This window comes from Pollachius pollachius (assembly GCF_949987615.1).
Source record: "Pollachius pollachius genome assembly, chromosome: 14".
Taxonomy (NCBI): Eukaryota; Metazoa; Chordata; class Actinopteri; order Gadiformes; family Gadidae; genus Pollachius; species Pollachius pollachius.
In genome coordinates, this window is record NC_136947.1 from 19,511,882 (window position 1) to 19,532,016 (window position 20,135).

The window sequence follows — 20,135 nt, forward strand, 5'->3', positions numbered from 1 at the left end:
TTTGCACAATAAAAACATACCACTAAATATATATTTTTCCCCAGATCTTTCTTTTGCCTTTATATTAGGTCGATTTTATACCTAGACAAGTCTATCCCGATGAAACAAACGGGTTCAAAATCTATTGAACAGTTGGACGATAGGACCCAGCATGAGTTTGTAATAAATTTATTTGTGTGTGAGTTAGAGGCCGTGGAGGCAGGGGGCCCAGGTCTAACCGTCCCCTGCCTCTTGTTCTTGCGCTCGAAGGAAGCTGGCCTTTTTCTGGGCGACGCGGTCCTTCCTCTGTGCCAGAGACAACTTGGCGCGGTTCCACCTGAGGGTGGGGGGGCAAAGAGGCCATTAACATTCTGCCCGTCAACAGGAGGACCACTGCCACCGTTATTCACTGGCTCAGTATAATATACCACTCTATGAGCAGGGCCTCAAATAGTGGGGATAAATATCATGGTTGTATCAAAGGACACTGACCTCTTCTTTTTGACGTCTTTTTTTGGTTTCTTTACGTGAATTGGACTTGCTCTGATACCGGCGTGTGCTTTTTTATACATTTCTTCTACCTAGAAATTAAGAAAAAAAAAAAAGACTGGTTAGAGAGTGAAAGAAAACAGCAACCTGAGATAGACATCTCTCTCTGCTTCTCTCAGCCCCGTCTTGAAAGGACAGTAAGCATCAGCTAGTGCAAATGAAGGACCAACTACATTTTGCTCAGCATAACGTTAACATCATCAAGAAGCAGAGAGCTTAAAACAATCTACAAGATTATTACAGTAGCCATCAGGCAGATTTAACATGCCATTTCAATCCAAAACCTAAGTGAAGCATCTATCATAAACGTGTCTTTCATGGCTTACTGTGTCTGGCGCGACTCCGTTCTTGATGAACCTGGAGAACTGCTTCTTGTAGGCGTCTTCGTCCTCCTCCATAAGGTATGTCATGTAGTTGGACACGTTCATACCCATGATGTGTTTCCGGTGCAAATCTGCATTGAACTCTTTGCTCTCCACATCATAACCAGGGAACCGTTTTAGACTGAAATACACAAACAAGACCCCCAAAAGTTTAGTTTGAGACTCTAAAAATCTAAACAATTCGTTACTAACCCCTTTCCACCAACAATAAAATGTATCCTTATATTAATTTGTCTAGTATCATCTAATTTTAATTTAGTTTTGAATAATGTTCAACCCCCTCAAATATGAGGTAGTCACCTAATTAAATGAGCGAGATCAGTGATACTACGACAATGCTCCTACAGTACTGTTCTTTTAGTTCATCCTGCTTCTCTCAGCCCCGTCTTGAAAGGACAGTAGGCATCAGCTAGTGCAAACGAAGGACCAACTACATTTTGCTCAGCGTAACGTTAACATCATCAAGAAGCAGAGAACGACCCGTGACGGGCTATGTTGCTATGTAACGTATGTACGGGCTTAGGACTGCTTTTTTGAACGTCCTTAAACAGGTTGCTTGAGAAGGCACTGCTACCGCACTGAATCTCAGGATTGTAGGAGCAGCATGCATCGCACGTGCAACACCATCCCTCAAATTAGACACGGGTCACTTTTGTGAACAGGTTTTTAGCCTCCCCCCCCACCCCCAACCCTTTGAATTTCTCATTGACAGGCGATTCTGTATTGTTGGCCACATAGCTTGGCTCTTCCAATGTTCACATCGGACATGAGTGGTGAAACGGTGGCGCGGGACTCTTCTCTTCACGTACCTGTGAGGAATAGCAAGCCCTCCGTCCACCGCCCCCTTCAGCGCTCCGAACACCTTGTTGCCCGTGGTGGTCCTGGCCAGGCCGGCATCCAGGTAGCAGGTAAAGGCCCCGGGCTGTCCGTCCACGCTCTCCACGTTGAACTCGTCGCCCGTCACCTCCACCTGCCCGTCATACACTTGGTCCAGCCCAAACTTGCTGAGGAGCTAGTGAGGATTAGACAAAAAATAGAAAGGGTTTAAGCAAGCATATAACAAGTCCCAACTTCAAACGATACAGCTATGAGTGTAACAAAATCCATGCCAATATTGGCAGTAGCAGCCATCGAAAATACACATAACACTATAACCACTATTCAACCATTAAAAACTGCCTTGATCAGCAACACTCAACCGATGAGGCATCGGTCAGTTTAAATGCATATTGCTGGTGTCAGCACCAAAGCACTCTAAAGCAATTGTGTCTCTTACCCTGCGAGCCAGCAGCAGGCCGGTGCAGTAGGCCGCGGCATAGTTAGTCAGGCCGACAGTGATGCCATATTTGGGCAGCTCATGGGAGTAGGCTGCAGCCACTATGTGGTCTCCCTCGATCTTTGCATAAGCAATCTGCAACAGATGGAGTGGAGAGAATGAAAGGCTTATGAAAACACGAAGATCGTACAAAACAGCAACTTGAGAGAAGTCTCTCTCTGCTTCTCTCAGCCCCGTCTTGAAAGGACAGTAAGCATCAGCTAGTGCAAATGAAGGACCAACTACATTTTGCTCAGCATAACGTTAACATCATCAAGAAGCAGAGAACTTAAAACAATCCATTTCTTTATGTCAGTAGTCATCAGACAGATTTAACAGGCCACATCATATCTCTTCCATTCATTATCAACGTTTATTAGCGCGGTGGTTTTCTCTGATATTTTACCTGGCAACAAATGTCCCTGTTGGAGAAGCGGACAATCATGCGGTACTTGGGCGTGTTGTATTTGTTCTTGTCTTGGATGACCAAACGTTTGCGGGCAAAGAAATCAGTCTTTCCCTCTGTCAGATTAAAGAAGGAAAAACAAATATATCCGGTTAATATTTCTGATTTAAATTACTTAACAGTTCAGATTGCAGACACAAATACTGTTTATACTATTGCACAAGGTAGTCCTTGTAGTCCTACAGTACAGTTATGTTTACAGTACAGTACATTATTATTTTATTCATCCTGCTTCTCTCAGCCCCATCTTGAAAGGACAGTGAGCATCAGCTAGTGCAAATGAAGGACCAACTACATTTTGCTCAGCATAACGTTAACATCAAGAAGCAGAAAACCGTCCTGTGACAGGCCATGTTGTTAGGTATGGTAAACGTATGTATGTGCTTTGAGAATGTCTGAAAAAAATGGTTGCTAGAAAGGGCTTGCAATAACTACTGCATTGAATTGCCAACTAAGTAACCAAATGTTTTTTACAAATAAGATCACATATTTCAAGCTGGTTATATCTCCAGGCAAAGACAACCAGTTCTACCCTCTCCCTGCTCAATGTTTAGCACAGGCTAGTAGGCCTGAGGGGCAGCTTACCTCTCCTCCTCCTGAATTTGACCTGGTACCTCTTGAAGTAGGCCTTGTTCTTTACCACTTTGACAAAACCCTGTAGTCGTAGAAACAGGACGGGTTAGCATGCATTCTGCACATGTTCTGTCTATAACTCACATTCATACAAGACAAGCATAGTGTGGTACATTCTAAAATCGGGAGAAGAATTACAATCCATGATATCTACTGGTTATGAATAGCCCACTGTGATCTAGCCGTTACTAGTTATCACTGTTCTGCATTGAAGGTCCCAACAGCTGGGGAGAAGGCCACTAGTCGTGCCAGGAGCCTTAGCGCCACGCTGGAAGCTGGAGGACGGCATCTTGCCGAACCGGCTAAAAAATACCGTCGCCACATCCAACACCATCTGACCATCTACCGAATATAGACATTTGTCTAACAGCCATAACTATATTCAAAAAGGTAACACGTGTTCATCTGGATCATAGTTGAATAATAAACATACCATTTTGAGGGTATTTGTTCACTCCTTATTCGGGACTCGGGGAAGTGTACTCGGAAATACGATGTGTCGTGTATAACCGCGACGGAAGTGGGTCAGGTAGCGGTACTAATCAACAGCGACCTCTGTTGGACCGGATGAGCATAGGACAGGATCAGCAATAGGGGGCAGCAATGCATTTAAAACAAATAACTTCAGAAGTATTTAAATTTGAACGAAAAATGAGCTAGAGGGGCTTATATTATTAATTTGGTATATTTATGTGTCCATCCAATTTTGGTAGGCAGGAAATCGACTAATTTCGAACATGCAGAAAAATGAAAAAGCACAGATCACGTGACGCCTGCTCTCACAAAAATAAGTCTACCAGTGAAAGAGAGATTGTAAAAATATAACGAAATGTAGGCTACATAGACAGTTACAATGCAAAGTCCTAAAAATATTATTTCATTATTTAATTGTATTTAGGGCAATCCAAATATTCCACAGAATAGCCATGTAACGCCATCAGCATATCAAAGCAGTCTTGACATTCAGCACTGAAATTAGTAAAACGCTTAAACCCTTTACTGGAATCTTCTATTCTCATACAACACTGATACGATAACACTCTAAGAAACACTTTCTACGGTCATTCCTAAATGACGATGACCGTAACTCACAGGGGGCATGGAGGTCAACAGGATGTGTTCAGATTTATTACAACTTGACACATATCCCAGTCAACTTGTGTGTGTTTAAGTGGTTGGAATCACGGAACGGCCACTGTAGAACGCAATAAACCACACAAAATATCAACACATAGGTGGGTAGAGATTACAGTTTCACTTCAGAAGAAGCTGTCCTTATACATCAACGTCTATTAAATAAATTCGTAACTACTTTATCACCGTGTAAGTGGAAATATTAAAGAAAATATCACTATTGTCTACCTTTGTATCTTGTAGGAATGGCTTTTATCCCTTGCAACGGACAGTACAGTCCATTGGGAAACATGTGATTGAGGAGCAGGCAGGCGTTCAGCCCCGTGCTAAAGGACCTACAGGGAGACCTCAGACATCGGGGTTCAACCACCAACCCTTCGGCTGGACCTTCCTGCTCAGGAGGATGGAGATTTCTTTCTTTTTTTTTGACCGGGCTTTTCTCCCCAGTAGCCACTCAAAGCTCCTTACAATATTGCCTAACATTCACCAATTCATGAGGTGTCTTGCTCAGGGACAACTCGACACTTAGCTAGGAGGATCCAGGGATCGAACTTGCAACCCTCCAGTTTCCAGCCAACCTGTTCTTCCTCCTAGCCACATGCCGCCCCAGTTGATCTTATAAACATGTCATGTTAATGAAGAGAATAGTCGGTAGCACACATCTCTTTAAAGGTATAATGAAAGTGGAATAGGATCCAATGTTAGTGCAATGAAGAAAGATTATGTTCAAGTAGGCCTCAATAAATCCTCTAAAACAAGCAATCCACTGCCTGTTAAGATATGTTGCGAAAATAACAAACAGATTCCTTGAAATGATAAACCACAGAAGTTGAGCAAATCGTCTCAGCGCACGCAGATCAGTTTAAGGACAAGGGGAAGCAGTGTCTTCTGCTTTTCTGTTAAAAACCATACAGATACCATACTCCACAGTCATTCTATGTATGTGTTGCGGCGTCAGATAGGAAATTCAAAGTCATTCGTTTGTACGATAGCTCTTTATGCAGCCTCTGGGTCATTGGGTAGAAGTGATTTCACAATGAGGAAAATCAAGATGTCTTGTCATCCCTCCACAGCCGTCGTTGTATGTGTAAAACCGTCGGACTGGAGTCCAAAATTATATCAACCTTCAAATCCTGCTTTTCACACCCAAGAACATGCCTCACTCAATCCTCTCCTCTGTTATTATTCTTCGGAAAGACCTGGATATTGGCGGTGAAGTAATATTTTTCCCATATAGATGACCTTTGACGTCCTTTGACTCCGAGCTGTATGATTCAGGGTTGGACCATCAACGGCCCACCTGTGAGCTTCCTACAGCCGTTCCTAAATCACATATATCCCCTGTATTCACAAGTTTCTTTGGATAAAGGGGACTTAAAAAGACAAAGTCTAATAAGACTTCCATGCATTGATAAAGACAATCTGAGGCCCGTTCCGCCAGGGAGTGCATGACAACCACGGTCAAGGTCCGATCTGAGGATAAGAAGACCGCAGAGAAGCAGAAGTGCCAAAGATGGTTATGAGATGCTGTGGCTTCTTTGTGAAAGCAACCATATACTATTTTCCGATGTGATCAGATGTTTCACACGCCTGTTGCCTTCTCAGACAGACAGATTTCAGCACAAAGGGACACTGTTTCATGAGGTTGAGGATAGCCTCCCCTTCAACTGGTTCTTCACATCCTTTTAAATGTTTTAGTGTCCAACTGAATTGAAACACATGTAAGTCATGATTTGTGATTTAGGCATGTTCTACTCTTAATGCTGACAATAGCACACACACATGCACACAAACACACACAAACACAAATGCGCGCGCACACACACATACACACACACACACACACACTTTGCGCTTACTGTTAGATCACACATAGCATATACTGAGCAGCAAGTGGGAAAACCCTCATGGTCCTGACCTCTGACCTCTGTAACAGCACTCTCCACAATGACCAGGAAGCAGCGAGCAGGTTTCCCCTCTTCCGCAGACCTCCGTTTCTAGTGGAGGTTCACTCTTAGTATTGGAGAGGGAATTTACAACCACCAGTACGCGGATGGCTAAACAACGGGGGCCCCGTTGATCTCAGTGATGGATGAGGCCCTTCAACTGAGTTGATTTGTGGACTGTTTACAACGCAGTGTTAAAGATCTGTTGCGTGTTGTGTTCACATCTTTGTTGCTGTTTTTTGTTATGCTTTGTCTTATAACTGATGGTGTTGAAAACATGCTTGACAACGCATTTCTGAAGGGGTTGAGTGGAGTAGCCTACTAGTGAGCAGGCCTTCTAGTGACTCATTCTTGTATACAGCATGAATCTAAAGCAGCGACCATATTACTTATTACATAACCATTACACACATCTTTGTGTCGTGATCACATTTCTTATCGGCCGGTCATCAATCAGAAATGTGTCTCAAACGTGTAAAAACATGACGCTAAGGAGTAAAAAGAAACAAAGAGAAAGAAACTGCCTTGTGGTCAAGAGTGGCAGTTAATCACTCTGTGTGTTCACACACATAGTCACTATCTGGCGGCTGCAGTCCAGCCGAGGCGCGGAGACGGCTGCGAGCATACAGACGTAAAGGAAGCAGGACTGAATCTGTATGCAGATTCAGAAATATGAGGGAGGAGGCCAGGGGAGGAATCTGAGGAGGAGTCCGACTTTTAAAGTGTGGTCGGAGGACTGGCAGCAGAGGAAACTGTGAAGGAGTGAGATAGCACGATCTGTTGGCTTGTTGTTTTTATTCAGATGTCACAAGGGGTTGAAACGGTAGAGGTAATGATGTGGCAAGTTTACCACTGGGCGACATGAACACTACATGACATAGAGGCGATTAAAAGCAATATTATCAAACCAAATGTCAGGTTTCTGGAAAGTAAAGGAATGGTTATTGTAAATATCAAACAAACACAGCGGGCACTTTGGTTCTTTGTCATTCCTATAGCTCGCTATTGCCTGGTTGGTCAATTGTGGCAATTGGGTTAGTACATTCTTTTTTTTGTGTACATTATTGCCAAAACCGTCAGCCTACTAATCTTTGTACAAAAAATGGGATCACAAATATAGGCTACAGTCAGACCCTTTAGTAAGTGCACTGTAGAGAGGGATTTGTAATACTTTGATTACATTATTTGAAGATCAAGAAAAGATGTTACGTGGAGTACTAGGTATAACAACCACAGCAACCCTCTTTAATAGCCAAACCATCTTTTTATCCCTGCTTCGAAAATATGGCATCCCAACTGATAACATGTGAGGAAGTCTCGAAGCAACAAATATTCACAAATAGAATTGCTATTCAACCTCATTCTCAATCACATTAGACTGCTGCAGAGCGATTTAAGATGAAGTACAGTCACAGCATTCATGTTGCATTTTCCACTCCGTTGGTTTCCTGTTCTGAGTTTGATTTTGACTTTAACAGTATATATATTTATAGATACTTTATATATATTTATAGTGTGCTTCTCATTTCTCTGTGGCCATTCTCACACTTCCCTCACAAAAAGCAAGAGACAATGATGTGTACACACTTAGAACAGAGTGGTAGAAAGGAAGAGAGAGGTTAATTTGTTCTGCTTGAATACCTTTAAACACACACACACACACACACACACACACACACACACACACACAAACACTCAAACCCTAATTTTAAATTAAGATGTAACATTTCAGCAGGTTACCAAATCACAGATTAAAGCTATTTTTATGAAAAAACATAAAATAGCTTTATGGAAACATGACACGTTGTGGTGTCATTTAACTTCTTACTCAAAAAGCTGCTCTCTGCTTTATTCATCAGGTGGAGGTGAGCCTAGGAGCAATGGAGCAATGACTTTCGTTGATAAAGAGGGAGAGAGAGAGAGAGAGAGAGAGAGAGAGAGAGAGAGAGAGAGAGAGAGAGAGAGAGAGAAAAGAGAGAAAAGAGAGAGTCAGTGTGAGAGAGTGAGTGTGTAAGCGAGAGAGAGAGCGAGAGAGAGAGAGAGAGAGAGAGAGAGAGAGAGAGAGAGAGAGAGACGGGAGGGATTTAAGTCTTAAAAACTGAATCTCAACCTTCTGCAAATGAGAAGTTAGAGAACTTCTAGTCGCGTGGACACCAGCTGCTGTGAGTATATGAGTATGGAAACCTGTGTCGCTATGTCAACTAACACAGGTTCTCTCGCTGCAGCTGCAATAAACAAATCCTTTCTCAGGCAAAGAAAAATTGATAACACCGCTTTGCTTTCCCAAGGATTTTAATCAATTTGTTGTTTCTTTTCAAACTTTTGATTTTAGTGAGTCGTTAAAACAGTGGAGTAGGCCTACGGGCGATTTTAAAGATAATACCCTGCGGGGAATTAATGATGGGAGAGACAATAAGGCTTACGTTATTGGATAATGAGTGGCTGTGGTAAGGGATACCTCGGGTCCACGGTCGCAGGCTGTCGTGGAGACTGCTGCCCGGTGACCTGTAGACGCGTGTCATCAACGGGACACCTGCAGCACTCCTACAGGTGTCGCTTTACAGGAACAAACGGGTCATTATCTAAGAGCTGGGATCAGCACATCCACTAACCTTCCAAAAATGTATTTGATGTGCATATCTTGCCAAAGGTTATCAGTGTCGGGAGTTATCGTAAAATTATCAAGAAAAGGGTAGATTATTTCATTTCGAGAGGATAGGGTACAAATCGTGTTAATCTATCAAAATCGAATCAACAAATCAAATGTCGGTTGATTGCTAAATAGCCACAACAATAAAAAAAAACAGTGGCTGTCTATATTTAGTAAGCGTATGAAGTTATTTGGAACAGAATAGCTTTGTTTCCGATCCCATCTTCTTACAACCCCTCAGGGATCTCTGTTTTGGCCGCCTGCCCGACAACACCTGGTAGACGAGGTGTTGCTTTGCGCATGCGTAATCGAAAGCCAAAAATCCTGATGCCGGATCGCCTAACAACCAATGGTGTTTAAATCTCTCCAGTGACAGAGGCAGAGCGGTGTGCAAGTGAGAGCATTGCAGAAGGCCCCTGACCCAGGAGGAAGAGCCCCAGAGACCCCCCCAGAAAACACAACCATGCCTCGGTCCTTCCTTGTGAAGAGTAAGAAAGCCCACAGCTACCACCAGCAGCGGTACCTGGAGGACGACTTCATCCGGCTCGACACCGTGCTGGCCTACGCCTCTGCAGGTAGGTCCCATTCCAGCCTCTAGACATATATCAGAATCTGAATCAGAATTACTTTTATTACATCTAATTGTACAAGTAGCCTACACGAGTAAAAGGCTTGGTTCCTCAACAGCCACATAGCAGCAACAAAAGATAAGATACAGTAAATAAGTAAAATAAACTATGTAAAAATAAGTAGCAGTAGTCTTGGTAGCAGCCACTGTTGAGCTTGCATTGCACGTCATTGTATGATTTTGTATCCATGCAGGCCTCTAACAGTACCCTAACAGTCATGCACTATCTCTGGGTGTTTTATCAGAGAACAAAGCCACGGTGGAGTTTGAGGGAAGTCTGGAGGCGCAGGAGGAGGCCCGCCGGCGTCAGGCCCTGCTGTCCCCGGAGTCCCGGGTGGGGCTCACGGCGCACCCCTCGTCCTGCTCCCCGCGGAGCTACGAGGGCAGCGTGTGTGACCGCTCATCCTCCGACTACGACCTCTGGCGTCCCCCGTCTCCGTCCTCCTCCCCAGGTATATATATATATATATATATATATATATATATATATATATATATATATATATATATAGGAATCAGCTTTGTGGCAATACATATAGTTGATAAGGCCTTTTTGACTGTGAATTTCAATGAATAAATGATCAATTTCTACTTTAAAATAAAGTTAAAGGCAATTTAGTGACAAATTAATTCCTGGAGGCAAATATAATCCAAGTACTCATCTGTTCTCTCTTGTAGGCTATTAAACATATTCAAACCTTCACATCGAGCCGTCAGTCATAAAACACATTTTTTTATCTACTTTAAGACTCAGAGAGCCGCTCCGTGAGGATCATGGAGGACGGCCACCACTTCAACAGCCCGTTCGCTCCTTACGCCGCCTGGACGTCGTTCCCCGGCTCGGAGATGAGGCACCTGGTCGAGAGGACCTACCAGCACGTCCAGAGGCCCCGGGAGCCCGACTCACCGGTCAGCCTCTATGGGCCCGACGACCACGGCCCCGCCGACCCCCGTTACGCACCGCAGCAGGGCGCCCTGCACGGTGGATGTTACCCGGACTATGCTTCCACCGTCGCGCGCAAAACATACCGGATTCAGGACGAGGAGGCTTATCTAAACCTCAAGCAGAAGCCGAAGGAAATTAAATCGGAACATGATCTGAGCTTTCCCAACACCGAGGCAGTGAACGGCTCCTACACATGTATCAAGTGCTGCAAGGTGAGACCCCGTCTTAAAACGTCAGGATTAAAACGTATATTTTGTTGCTGCTGTTGTTGTTCATAATGTTTTGATATCGACCTGTGTCTCTCCCCTGTCCCACAGGTGTTCTCCACGCCGCACGGCCTGGAGGTCCACGTGCGTCGCTCGCACAGCGGGACGCGACCCTTCGAGTGCGAGATCTGCGGGAAGACCTTTGGCCACGCGGTGAGCCTGGACCAGCACCGGGCCGTCCACTCACAGGTGGGGACTGGGAGCCCTTACGAGCTCTGTAGACCGGGCTATCCCCTGATTGTTTCCACTAACGCGCCCTGTGATCCCCATAGCAGAGGAGCTTCAACTGTAAGATCTGCGGGAAAAGCTTCAAGCGCTCTTCCACGCTGTCCACGCATCTGCTCATCCACTCGGACACGCGGCCGTACCCCTGCCAGTACTGCGGGAAGCGCTTCCATCAGAAGTCCGACATGAAGAAGCACACCTTCATCCACACAGGTGAGACCCACGCGCCGTGATGTGGTCAATGGGACATCCAAACCGAGCAGGTCTTTATTAGTACAGCCCTGCACAGCATTTTTGCACAAGAATCGATCAACTACCAAAACAGATTATTTAAATACATATTTCTGTAATTTGCACTGCATTTTTGCACTAGAATCAATCGTGGCAATCGTTTTACTCTTGTAGTAAGATTTGATAAAAGTAATTCTGATTCAGATGATAGTAGAGGCCATGGACTGACGTTTGTATTTGTGGGTCCTTGCAGGGGAGAAGCCCCACAAATGCCAGGTGTGCGGCAAGGCCTTCAGCCAGAGCTCCAACCTCATCACGCACAGCCGCAAACACACGGGCTTCAAGCCCTTCGGCTGCGACCAGTGCGGCAAAGGGTTCCAGCGGAAGGTGGATCTGCGGAGACACAAAGAGACGCAACACGGACTGAAGTAAGGATTGACGCACAGATTGCGCACCTGGACCCACGAAAGTCTTTACGCGCGGGCCTCGGAGCCAGGGAGCCCGTCACCATGAGAAGACCATAGGGCCCTCCAGGTCTAAAGTCTTTATTCAGGCCTGTTATTGAGGCCCCGTTCTGCTCTGTGGCGAATGCAGGGCTGGAGACTCTTGCGTATGAATTATGATTGTCTATTTATGACTCTAGGCCTGTAGGCCCAGCACACCGACTCTTGGATTAAGAATTGTGTACTTTAAAGAAAAGCACATATTTATAGCGGAGAAGATTTAATTTGCAGTTTTAATTTATTTATTTTTTTCATGTAGGATCCATAGGGTTAGTCCTATACTTGTTTATTTTGAAATGTAATAAATTAAACCTTGTTCTTAAATATGACCAAATCGCATACCTTTATTTCCAACAATCACGACTACAATTTACAGGTCAGCTCAAAAGGAACCAGGAAGGACGTTAATGGACGTTTCCACACACAGGCCTCCTGAACATATTACCTTATGACCCGAAACAATTCATGTGGAGGTCCATGCGTAGGTTTTCTTAGCACTATATGGAGGAATGCCTGATTATTATGGCAAGCCACACGCACCGTCAGCTCAAATCATCTTATCACTCCTCACATTCACAATACTAAATTTGTTTGCTCACTCCCCCTAAAAAGTAACAGGCTTGTAACGTGTTTTTTAGAATCCTGAATTGCCTGTGCTGTCTATCCCAGAAGCTTTGCTGTACCATGGCTACATTTACAGCCTGTTTATATCATTGTAAGGCATATCTGCTTCGTGAAAAAATTATTTGCACACAAATCAATTCCTAAACCGACCGTGAGGAACGACCTGACATTTATTGGATCACATCCGAGGACCAACATGTTGCCCACTCATTTTTTTATTTCATATTATTGTCAATTTCTCGTTGTCACCTTCATTGCAAACCAAAAGGTGTGCAGGTGTGTGTTTGTCAGTGTGCTAGGGTCCTGAAGAGTTGGAGTAAAGTCAGCAGATCTGGTCGCTGCAGACTCAACTCCCGCAGCAGCTTGTTGACGTGCTGCACGGATCCTGGGCCCTCCAGGGCCCCTCGCACCGCGGCCGACACCTCCGCCAACCTAACACACACACACACACACACACACACACACACACACACACACACACATTTCTTTATTTTCACACAAACAATTAAAAACCGTGCAGACAGAGATGAATCCGCAGGCGTCCACGCAAAAAAGACACGGGAGGAAAGCATTGGCACGGCATTGATTTTATCTACATCCTTCCCAATCTCTACAACTGAAAGTATTTGTTTTTTTTAGTTTAGAATTCCTCTGTTGGACCTCGCACCTTCACAATGCCTCAACACTATTATTTGTTTTACTTGCGCATGACATATTTTAATTTATTTTAATTGAGGCCTATTTGTTGGCGGAGCAGCTCTGGGCCGAAGCCCCGCCCTTTGCCTCTACCTGTATACAGGTGACTGTTGTCCATCCCCAGCCTCACCCCCCGAGGTCTAGTGTTGCGCCATCCATTATTCAGCCGGCTGTGACAATAGCGGGCCGGAGCCGAGCACAGCTGCCCGGCAGCAGACACATGGCGCAGGCGAACAAATTATTCATGACGGAGAGACGCGGTTGGAGCCTGATATGTGTGGGGAAGTGTGCAGTAGAAGAGTTTGATGTGTGTGGGGAAGAGTGCAGTTTAAGAGTTTAATATGAGTGGGGATGTGTGCAGTATAAATAAATAAAGAGAGAGAGACAGGGTGCAGACACGAGGGTGACGATAGAAGAGCCGATAATCAATATAGTCCAATGAAGAATATTGACCAAATTGTCAATTGTCAACCTAATATAAAACAATGCCATTATCAATAGCAAAAAAAACATTTTCAAGTGCCCTCGCTTATTTTATTTTATGAAAGAAGAAAACCAGAGATGTATGTTTAAGAATAAAAATTAAAGTGGAAAGAAATGGGCATGAATAAAGAAATGGGCATAATAAATGTAATTCAGGTCTAATACAACATCATGGAGGAGTCCAATTTGAAATGGGTTATAAATCAGAGTTCTGTTTGGCCCTTCAGTTCCTGCTGGCCGCTTCAGTTGGTTGTCAGGTGAGATTGTTCCCATCCGCCTTTTACAAGTGGTGTTTATGGTGTGTGTGTACAGACTTGTGTTTGGACAGAGAGTGTACAGGATTGCAGTGAGTGTATCGCATAGTCCACATCACGGATATAGATTGTGTGTGTGTGTGTGTGTGTGTGTGTGTGTGTGTGTGTGTGTGTGTGTGTGTGTGTGTGTGTGTGTTTGTGTGTGTGTGTGTGTGTGGGGGGTGTTGGAATAGTACAAGATAAGGCACTGAGGCGTCTGTGTGTACACAGACAGGAGCAACAAGGAACTGCTCATGGATACACTGTCCCAGTCAGACATATGCTACCATACCCACACACACACACACACACACACACACACACACACACACACACACACACGAAAAGCTCACTGAGGTTGAAAATACAAAGTTAAACAAAACCTTTATTGTTCAACGCTTCCTGAGTCATTAGAGAGGGAATGGTATGTGTGTGTGTGTGTGCGTGCATGGTGGTGTGTGCGTGCGTGGTTTTATTGAATCAGATTGAATGACTTCATCGTTTTTCTGAATTTGATTTATGATCTGATTAGGTGTTCAAATAAGGTGGAGGATCCCAAACAGGAACCAGAGCGGAACTGTTATCCAGGGCCTTATACAGGGAGGAACCTCCAGCAACCCGCTGCTCCACGTCAGCACCCTGCATACCCTAGTTCCTTTGACCTAGAGCCGTGGCTCTACCCCCCTAGGGGTTAAAGACCGACTGCTTGCTTGTATATGTATGCATGCCTCACAATCAGATAGGAATCACCCCCTAACGTCAACTTAAACCAGTATCATGCAACTGTATATCACAACACACACAAACACATGAGGCGTCTTTGTTTAGCGTTGAGAAGAGGTTGATCCTGAAGAGTAACCCCCCCCCCCCCGCTAAAGAGCAGGCTGTCCAGCTGTTAAGGTGTGTCAACATAAGTCAACATTCTCACACACACACACACACACACACACACACACACACACACACACACACACACACACACACACACACACCACACACACACACACACACACACCTGAGAAGACTTACAGGTGGAGTAGGACCACAGCTATCAGGGTCCACTCGGGGGGTCTGTGGATGATGTTGGTGTTGGTGAAACTGCAATGGAGAAAGACAATGATTAACACGTTTCAGCCAAACGAAGACATTGATTTGTGAAAAGCAATCTGTTTATCACTTAAAAAACAGATTTTTTTTTCTCACAGCAGTATGTAATGAGGAAAATGCTTTATGAAATGGGTCAATAATTTTAAATCATACACAATAGCTTTGGGTCTAAATTGAGAAAACTCTTCCATGCATTAAGCACTCCCTCTTGTTTTAGAATTCTGTCACAAATTCATCATATTAGGCACTCCCTGTTGCCATTGCATTTTGGTGACCAAATACAAGAGCCCATCACTTTAAGATTAATTCCCAACTGCAAAAATATGAGTCTTTGGAAAGTGTTACTCTGAAAGGGTGTCGTTTAAACATTATTCTAGCAAAGGACAGAACTTGAATTGGACCCATTTCCTGCCATAGACTTCCAGTGGCTGACGGCTGATGCGGGGGTTGGGGGGGCGGTCAACAGGAAGTGGTCATTGGCAGTGTTCCCGTGCCAGTGATTTAATGGCAGTTGATGCAGCAGTGTGTGAACACTGCCAAAGATTTGCTTCCAGGAATTCATTTGACACTAATATAACCTTTTACTTAAAGTAGAAATAAGTTATTTATTTACTGGAATTCACACTCAGAAAAGGCGTAATCAAGTGTATTTATTGCACAAAGCTGATTCCAACAGGAGATAATATTAAATTGGACCTTAAAATGATCTATGGGCGCTTAGGAGAAGCCGGAGCTGTAGTTTCAAATGAAGAGAATACATTTCCCAGAAAGCCAAGTCCCACAGTTTTATCATCAGGTGGCATGTGACTTTGTTGGAAAACGAGAGTGAGGACGCCCCAGAGGCCGTGTGTTTATGGAGTGTGTGTGACGCCCCAGAGGCCATGTGTTTACGGAGTGTGTGTGACGCCCCAGAGGCCGTGTGTTTATGGAGTGTGTGTGCGGTGAGTGAGTGGGGCTGACCTGAAGGTGCGGACCAGGTTGTTGAGGTGTGTGGACACGTCGGTCATGGTCAGACCCAGAGAGCCGACGATGTTCTTCAGGCTGAACAACACACACGTCCGTCACAGAACATCATTATGGAGCATTCCAGAAAAATACCAGTTTCAAATCTGTTAATGAATCTCTTATAAGATAAAAAATAACTTATTGTAAATGTGTATAACATTCATAAATTAATGAATTGAATTGCCTAGCATGAAAGAGACATCACTGGATCTCATAAATGGCTTTAGACTTAATTCAGGAAGCATGAACACAAAATGTTCAACTTCTATGACAAACAGTCATATTTGATGGTGTAGAAGCAACTTATTATGAAACCCAGATGTTAAATGGCTACAAAGTGCAGAGTCAAAACTCTGTTTGCACCTCCACTTGGATGCTTATTTCTTCTGATATTAGATTATTAGACAATAATATGAGAAAATTACTGTGGAAATTCTGGAATCAGTGGTCATAATTAAAACTCTCTGCGCCTGCAAACTTCAGCATAATGGTGGGGGGGACACACACACACCTCCTGGTGAGCTGGTCCACAGTGATGCGTTTCTGGATGAGGGTCTGGGCCTGGGAGTCCACCAGGGGCAGGATAGGGTCCTTGGTGTCCCGGCCCTGGGCTGTTGCCTGTAGCATCCAGTGACAAACAATAAGGCAGAGGATAGGTTAGACCCCATCAGGTAGATGCTGCTTGTGCCTATCATATTTCAACTCAATGTTTGGCAGTATAGTTCCCCCTTTTGGTCGTTGCCTCTCATAGCACGTGCCCTGATATCCTCCTGAATGGCTCAGTTCTCTCTCCCCTTCTCTCTCCCTCTCCCTCTCTCTCTCTCCCTCCCTCCCTCTCTCTCTCTCTCGGCCCCTCTCCTCTCCCTCTCTCTCTCGGCCCCTCTCCTCTCCCTCTCTCGGCCTCTCTCTCTCAGCCTCTCTCGGCCCCTCTCCTCTCCCCCTCTCGGCCCCTCTCCTCTCCCTCTCTCTCTTTCTCTCTCGGCCCCTCTCCTCTCCCCCTCTCGGCCCCTCTCCTCTCCCTCTCTCTCTCTCTTTCTCTCTCGGCTTCTATCGGCCTCTCTCTGCCCCTCTCCTCTCCCCCTCTCGGCCCCTCTCCTCTCCCCCTCTCGGCCCCTCTCTATCTCACCTGGGGGTGTCCGGCGGGCCGCTCCGCGTCCCCAGGCAGGACGCAGCTCCCCTGGTAGAACTCCTGCACGCGGAGCTCCTGCTCCCGGGTCTCCTGCTGCAGCGTGTCATAGTCTGGGGCCGGGGCGCTGGGCCTGGCCCGTAGCCCTCGCCCTCCATCCTCAATCCTGCCCGTCACCACCACCACATCCTCCTCAAAGTCATCCTCATCCAGCTCCTCCTCCCCGAGTCCTTCGTCTTTCTCCTCCTCTGAGCCCGCGATGGGGGCGGGGTCCGGGCCGTACAGGAACACACGCGTCTCGTCGGTGCGCCACTCGTTCAGAGTTCTCCTCAGGCTCTCCAGAAGGTTCTCCCGGAGAGAGTTGGGCTGGGCGGGGCCGTGGTGGAGGAGGAGGAGCTCCCGTAGGCCGGCCGCGCCCCTCTTGCTCATGCCCACCTGGGTGACATCCAGGCCCGGTGTCGGGCAAGGCCGGGCCGGCAGACACACGTCCCGAGCTGGGTGGGGGTCCAGAGTCTGGGAGGCCTCTGTCAGAGGATTGCTCTCTGTCCCATCCCCGGGCATGTCCGCAGGCGGGCTGCTGACCAGAGCGGTGTCTTCCGCCTGCGGTCCACCCTGCAGCGGGCCGATGCCGGTATGTACTGGAGCGGTGTCCTTGATCTGCTGAGCAATACTACATGACTTGAGTAGAGCTACTGCCTCCTCCACCTCCACAGACTGTGCTTGTACAGAGCTCTCCTCCCCCTCCTCCCCTGGTGTCTGCTGTACACTGGGTAGGTGCGTGTGCACTGCATCGAGGTTCAATGTCTCTCCGAGGCCCGCTCCATCCTCTGTTTTACATACAACCGACTCTCCTCCAACTTCTTCTCTCTCCTTCACAATGTTTTCACCTTCTTGATGCTGACTCTCCTCCTCCTCCTTCTTCCCCTGCCTCTGTGTGTGGCCCCGGGGGTCAGTGCGCGTGGGCAGCTCGCCCCAGTGCACCCTTGGACCGGGGCGCTCGCCGGTGACCATACTGGAAACAAAGCCCTGCTCGTCGTCACTGTCGTCGCTGTGGGGGGAGCTGGGGTCGTGGAGCCCCCTGGTGCGCTGGGGGTCCGAGGACACGCTGAGGGCCGCGGCGGGTCCCTCGATGTCCTCCTCCTGCAGACGCCTCAAAGCTATCTTCACCTCCGCACCGGTGCTGCCGCTGAACGCAGAGAGACAGCATGAATGAAGACAAACATTAGTGGCTACCCGCCTTCTGTTTGTTTTTGGTTTGGAATTAGCACACAAATGGAACATAAACAAGAGTATATTATCAACTTTTTCAAGTTCTGAAATGTACTTAAGGATCTTCATAAGAAGGAAATTGTGGATGTTTTATTCACAACTCTAAATAATACATTTTACGCACAAAAAGAGTTCCACATACCCATCTCCCTTCCTCAGCAGTGTGATTTGTCGAGGGCTGGCAGCGAGCAGAAGAAGAAGAGGAAAGGTAAGCAGGGGTTCAAGTATAATTCAGGACTTTGTTCCAAACAAGTTTAAGCTACTAACTTTACCTCTCATGGTGCCGGAGCCACAGAGGGGTGGTCGAGATCTTTAGCTCAAACTCCTTTGCGGCTTTGTAGCAGAAATTACTGCAAAAGTACTAGACACGGGCAGAGTGACATGTCAACAGTGAGTTAATTCACACAGGTTTAACACATAACCTTTCATATCAATAGAACTCACCTTGCGTTCAGTGATGTCGTAGACTTTGTTGTTCCTGGTTGAGATTTTAAACAGTTGAGTTGGAACCTACCGTGACAATAGAAAATTGTTTATCAAAATACATAAGCCTTCCTATATCAGCCTTTCTTTACATCCATAATATGTTACATTATATTTAACTCAATGTACAATCTAGTCTAAAACAATGTAAGGAAACAAGAAAGAAATTCAAATTTCCAATTGTCCTACTAATTATCCAAAAGAAGATCCATATATGCCTCTTCAAAACATCTTACCTTGCCCAGTTTATTCTCACATATAGGATATCCACACAGTTTAGCGATGAATCTCTCCTCATTTACGTCTTTGAAGTTGGCAGGGGTGATGAACTTAGCCTGTAACAGGGACAGAGGAAGTGAGGAGGCTGGTACCACTGAAGAGTTCTGCAGCAACTAGTAGTCATTAGTCCTACATCTGGAGGCTGAGCCTTGGCATTGAATGGAAGACATCACACACACACACACACACACACACACACACACACACACACACACACACACACACACACACAGTTATGTTTCACGCCGTGGCTTTACATTTAAGACTTGTGTGTACATACACAGTCTATGAGGAAGTCTTCGGGCACACTGTCTTCCAACAGACGCTCCACCACCTGCAGAGCCCTCTTCTCCAGGTCCAGCTTATCTCTCAGAGCTTCCTTCAACACTTCTCTCCTAAGACATGCACATGGGCGTTTGTTACTCTTAGTAAGAACAAAAGTTTGGCTTTCACCACCAAGTTGATCACTTATTGTCACCCAGGTCTATGTGAAACAAGGTTCGCCAGGAACAGGTTTCACGACCACCACCATCACACTTGTTTAAAACCAAACCAATAGTGTTTTGCGGAGTTGAGAGACAGACGAACCTCCTCGCTTCCTCTTCGGCGTGTCTGGCTTTCACTGCCTTGCTACCTGATATTGCAAAATAGTGACATGCTATGGTCAGATGATCCCTTTCTAGGTGTTACTAAACGTTAGGATACACCAACAACGTGCATGGTTGCGAGGACTTATCGCTCCTGATGTTTTTATGAATTCTTAGCTTGTATCAGTCATGTGTTCGGAAAGTTGGTTTAATAATGAAACTGTATATACCTTTTTTAGCAGACATTTCCGTTCTTGTCACGTTTAGATTCTCCCTCCTGTGTTTCTGTTTTGCGAAGGATCAACTTTGACCCCTGACGTCAGTAATCT

At 45.7% G+C, this 20,135-nt stretch overlaps 3 protein-coding genes across 6 annotated transcripts; 1 reads left to right on the top strand and 2 right to left on the bottom strand.

The window, feature by feature from the left end:
- Positions 1–143: 143 nt before the first annotated feature.
- rpl5a (ribosomal protein L5a) lies at positions 144–3,848 on the bottom strand. The gene is made up of 8 exons (XM_079750182.1): positions 3,759–3,848; positions 3,278–3,347; positions 2,633–2,748; positions 2,188–2,322; positions 1,721–1,923; positions 855–1,032; positions 472–560; positions 144–316 (listed from the first exon to the last, which is right to left on the bottom strand). Exons 1-8 carry the CDS (start codon positions 3,759–3,761, stop codon positions 214–216), a joined length of 897 nt encoding a protein of 298 aa, XP_079606308.1. The 5' UTR covers positions 3,762–3,848; the 3' UTR covers positions 144–213.
- Positions 3,849–8,535: 4,687 nt separating this feature from the next.
- gfi1aa (growth factor independent 1A transcription repressor a) lies at positions 8,536–12,112 on the top strand. 2 transcript variants are annotated; one of them, XM_079750443.1, is made up of 7 exons: positions 8,536–8,567; positions 9,426–9,630; positions 9,929–10,135; positions 10,432–10,841; positions 10,947–11,084; positions 11,168–11,333; positions 11,605–12,112. In XM_079750443.1, the coding sequence occupies exons 2-7, from the start codon at positions 9,519–9,521 to the stop codon at positions 11,781–11,783; spliced, it is 1,212 nt and encodes a 403-aa protein (XP_079606569.1). In that variant the 5' UTR covers positions 8,536–8,567; positions 9,426–9,518; the 3' UTR covers positions 11,784–12,112. The 2 variants fall into 2 exon arrangements, with proteins under 2 accessions (XP_079606569.1, XP_079606570.1); XM_079750444.1 differs by having other exon boundaries at positions 11,171–11,333.
- Positions 11,622–20,088, bottom strand: rpap2 (RNA polymerase II associated protein 2). Of its 3 annotated transcripts, XM_079750434.1 has the most exons (13): positions 20,037–20,088; positions 19,808–19,853; positions 19,500–19,614; positions 19,177–19,275; positions 18,902–18,967; positions 18,730–18,818; positions 18,600–18,635; positions 17,189–18,374; positions 16,574–16,680; positions 16,018–16,098; positions 14,980–15,048; positions 12,728–12,910; positions 11,622–11,744 (listed from the first exon to the last, which is right to left on the bottom strand). In XM_079750434.1, the coding sequence occupies exons 1-12, from the start codon at positions 20,050–20,052 to the stop codon at positions 12,766–12,768; spliced, it is 2,055 nt and encodes a 684-aa protein (XP_079606560.1). In that variant the 5' UTR covers positions 20,053–20,088; the 3' UTR covers positions 11,622–11,744; positions 12,728–12,765. The 3 variants fall into 3 exon arrangements, with proteins under 3 accessions (XP_079606560.1, XP_079606559.1, XP_079606561.1); XM_079750433.1 differs by lacking the exon at positions 11,622–11,744 and having other exon boundaries at positions 12,116–12,910; XM_079750435.1 differs by lacking the exon at positions 11,622–11,744 and having other exon boundaries at positions 12,856–12,910; positions 14,966–15,048.
- Positions 20,089–20,135: the final 47 nt, after the last annotated feature.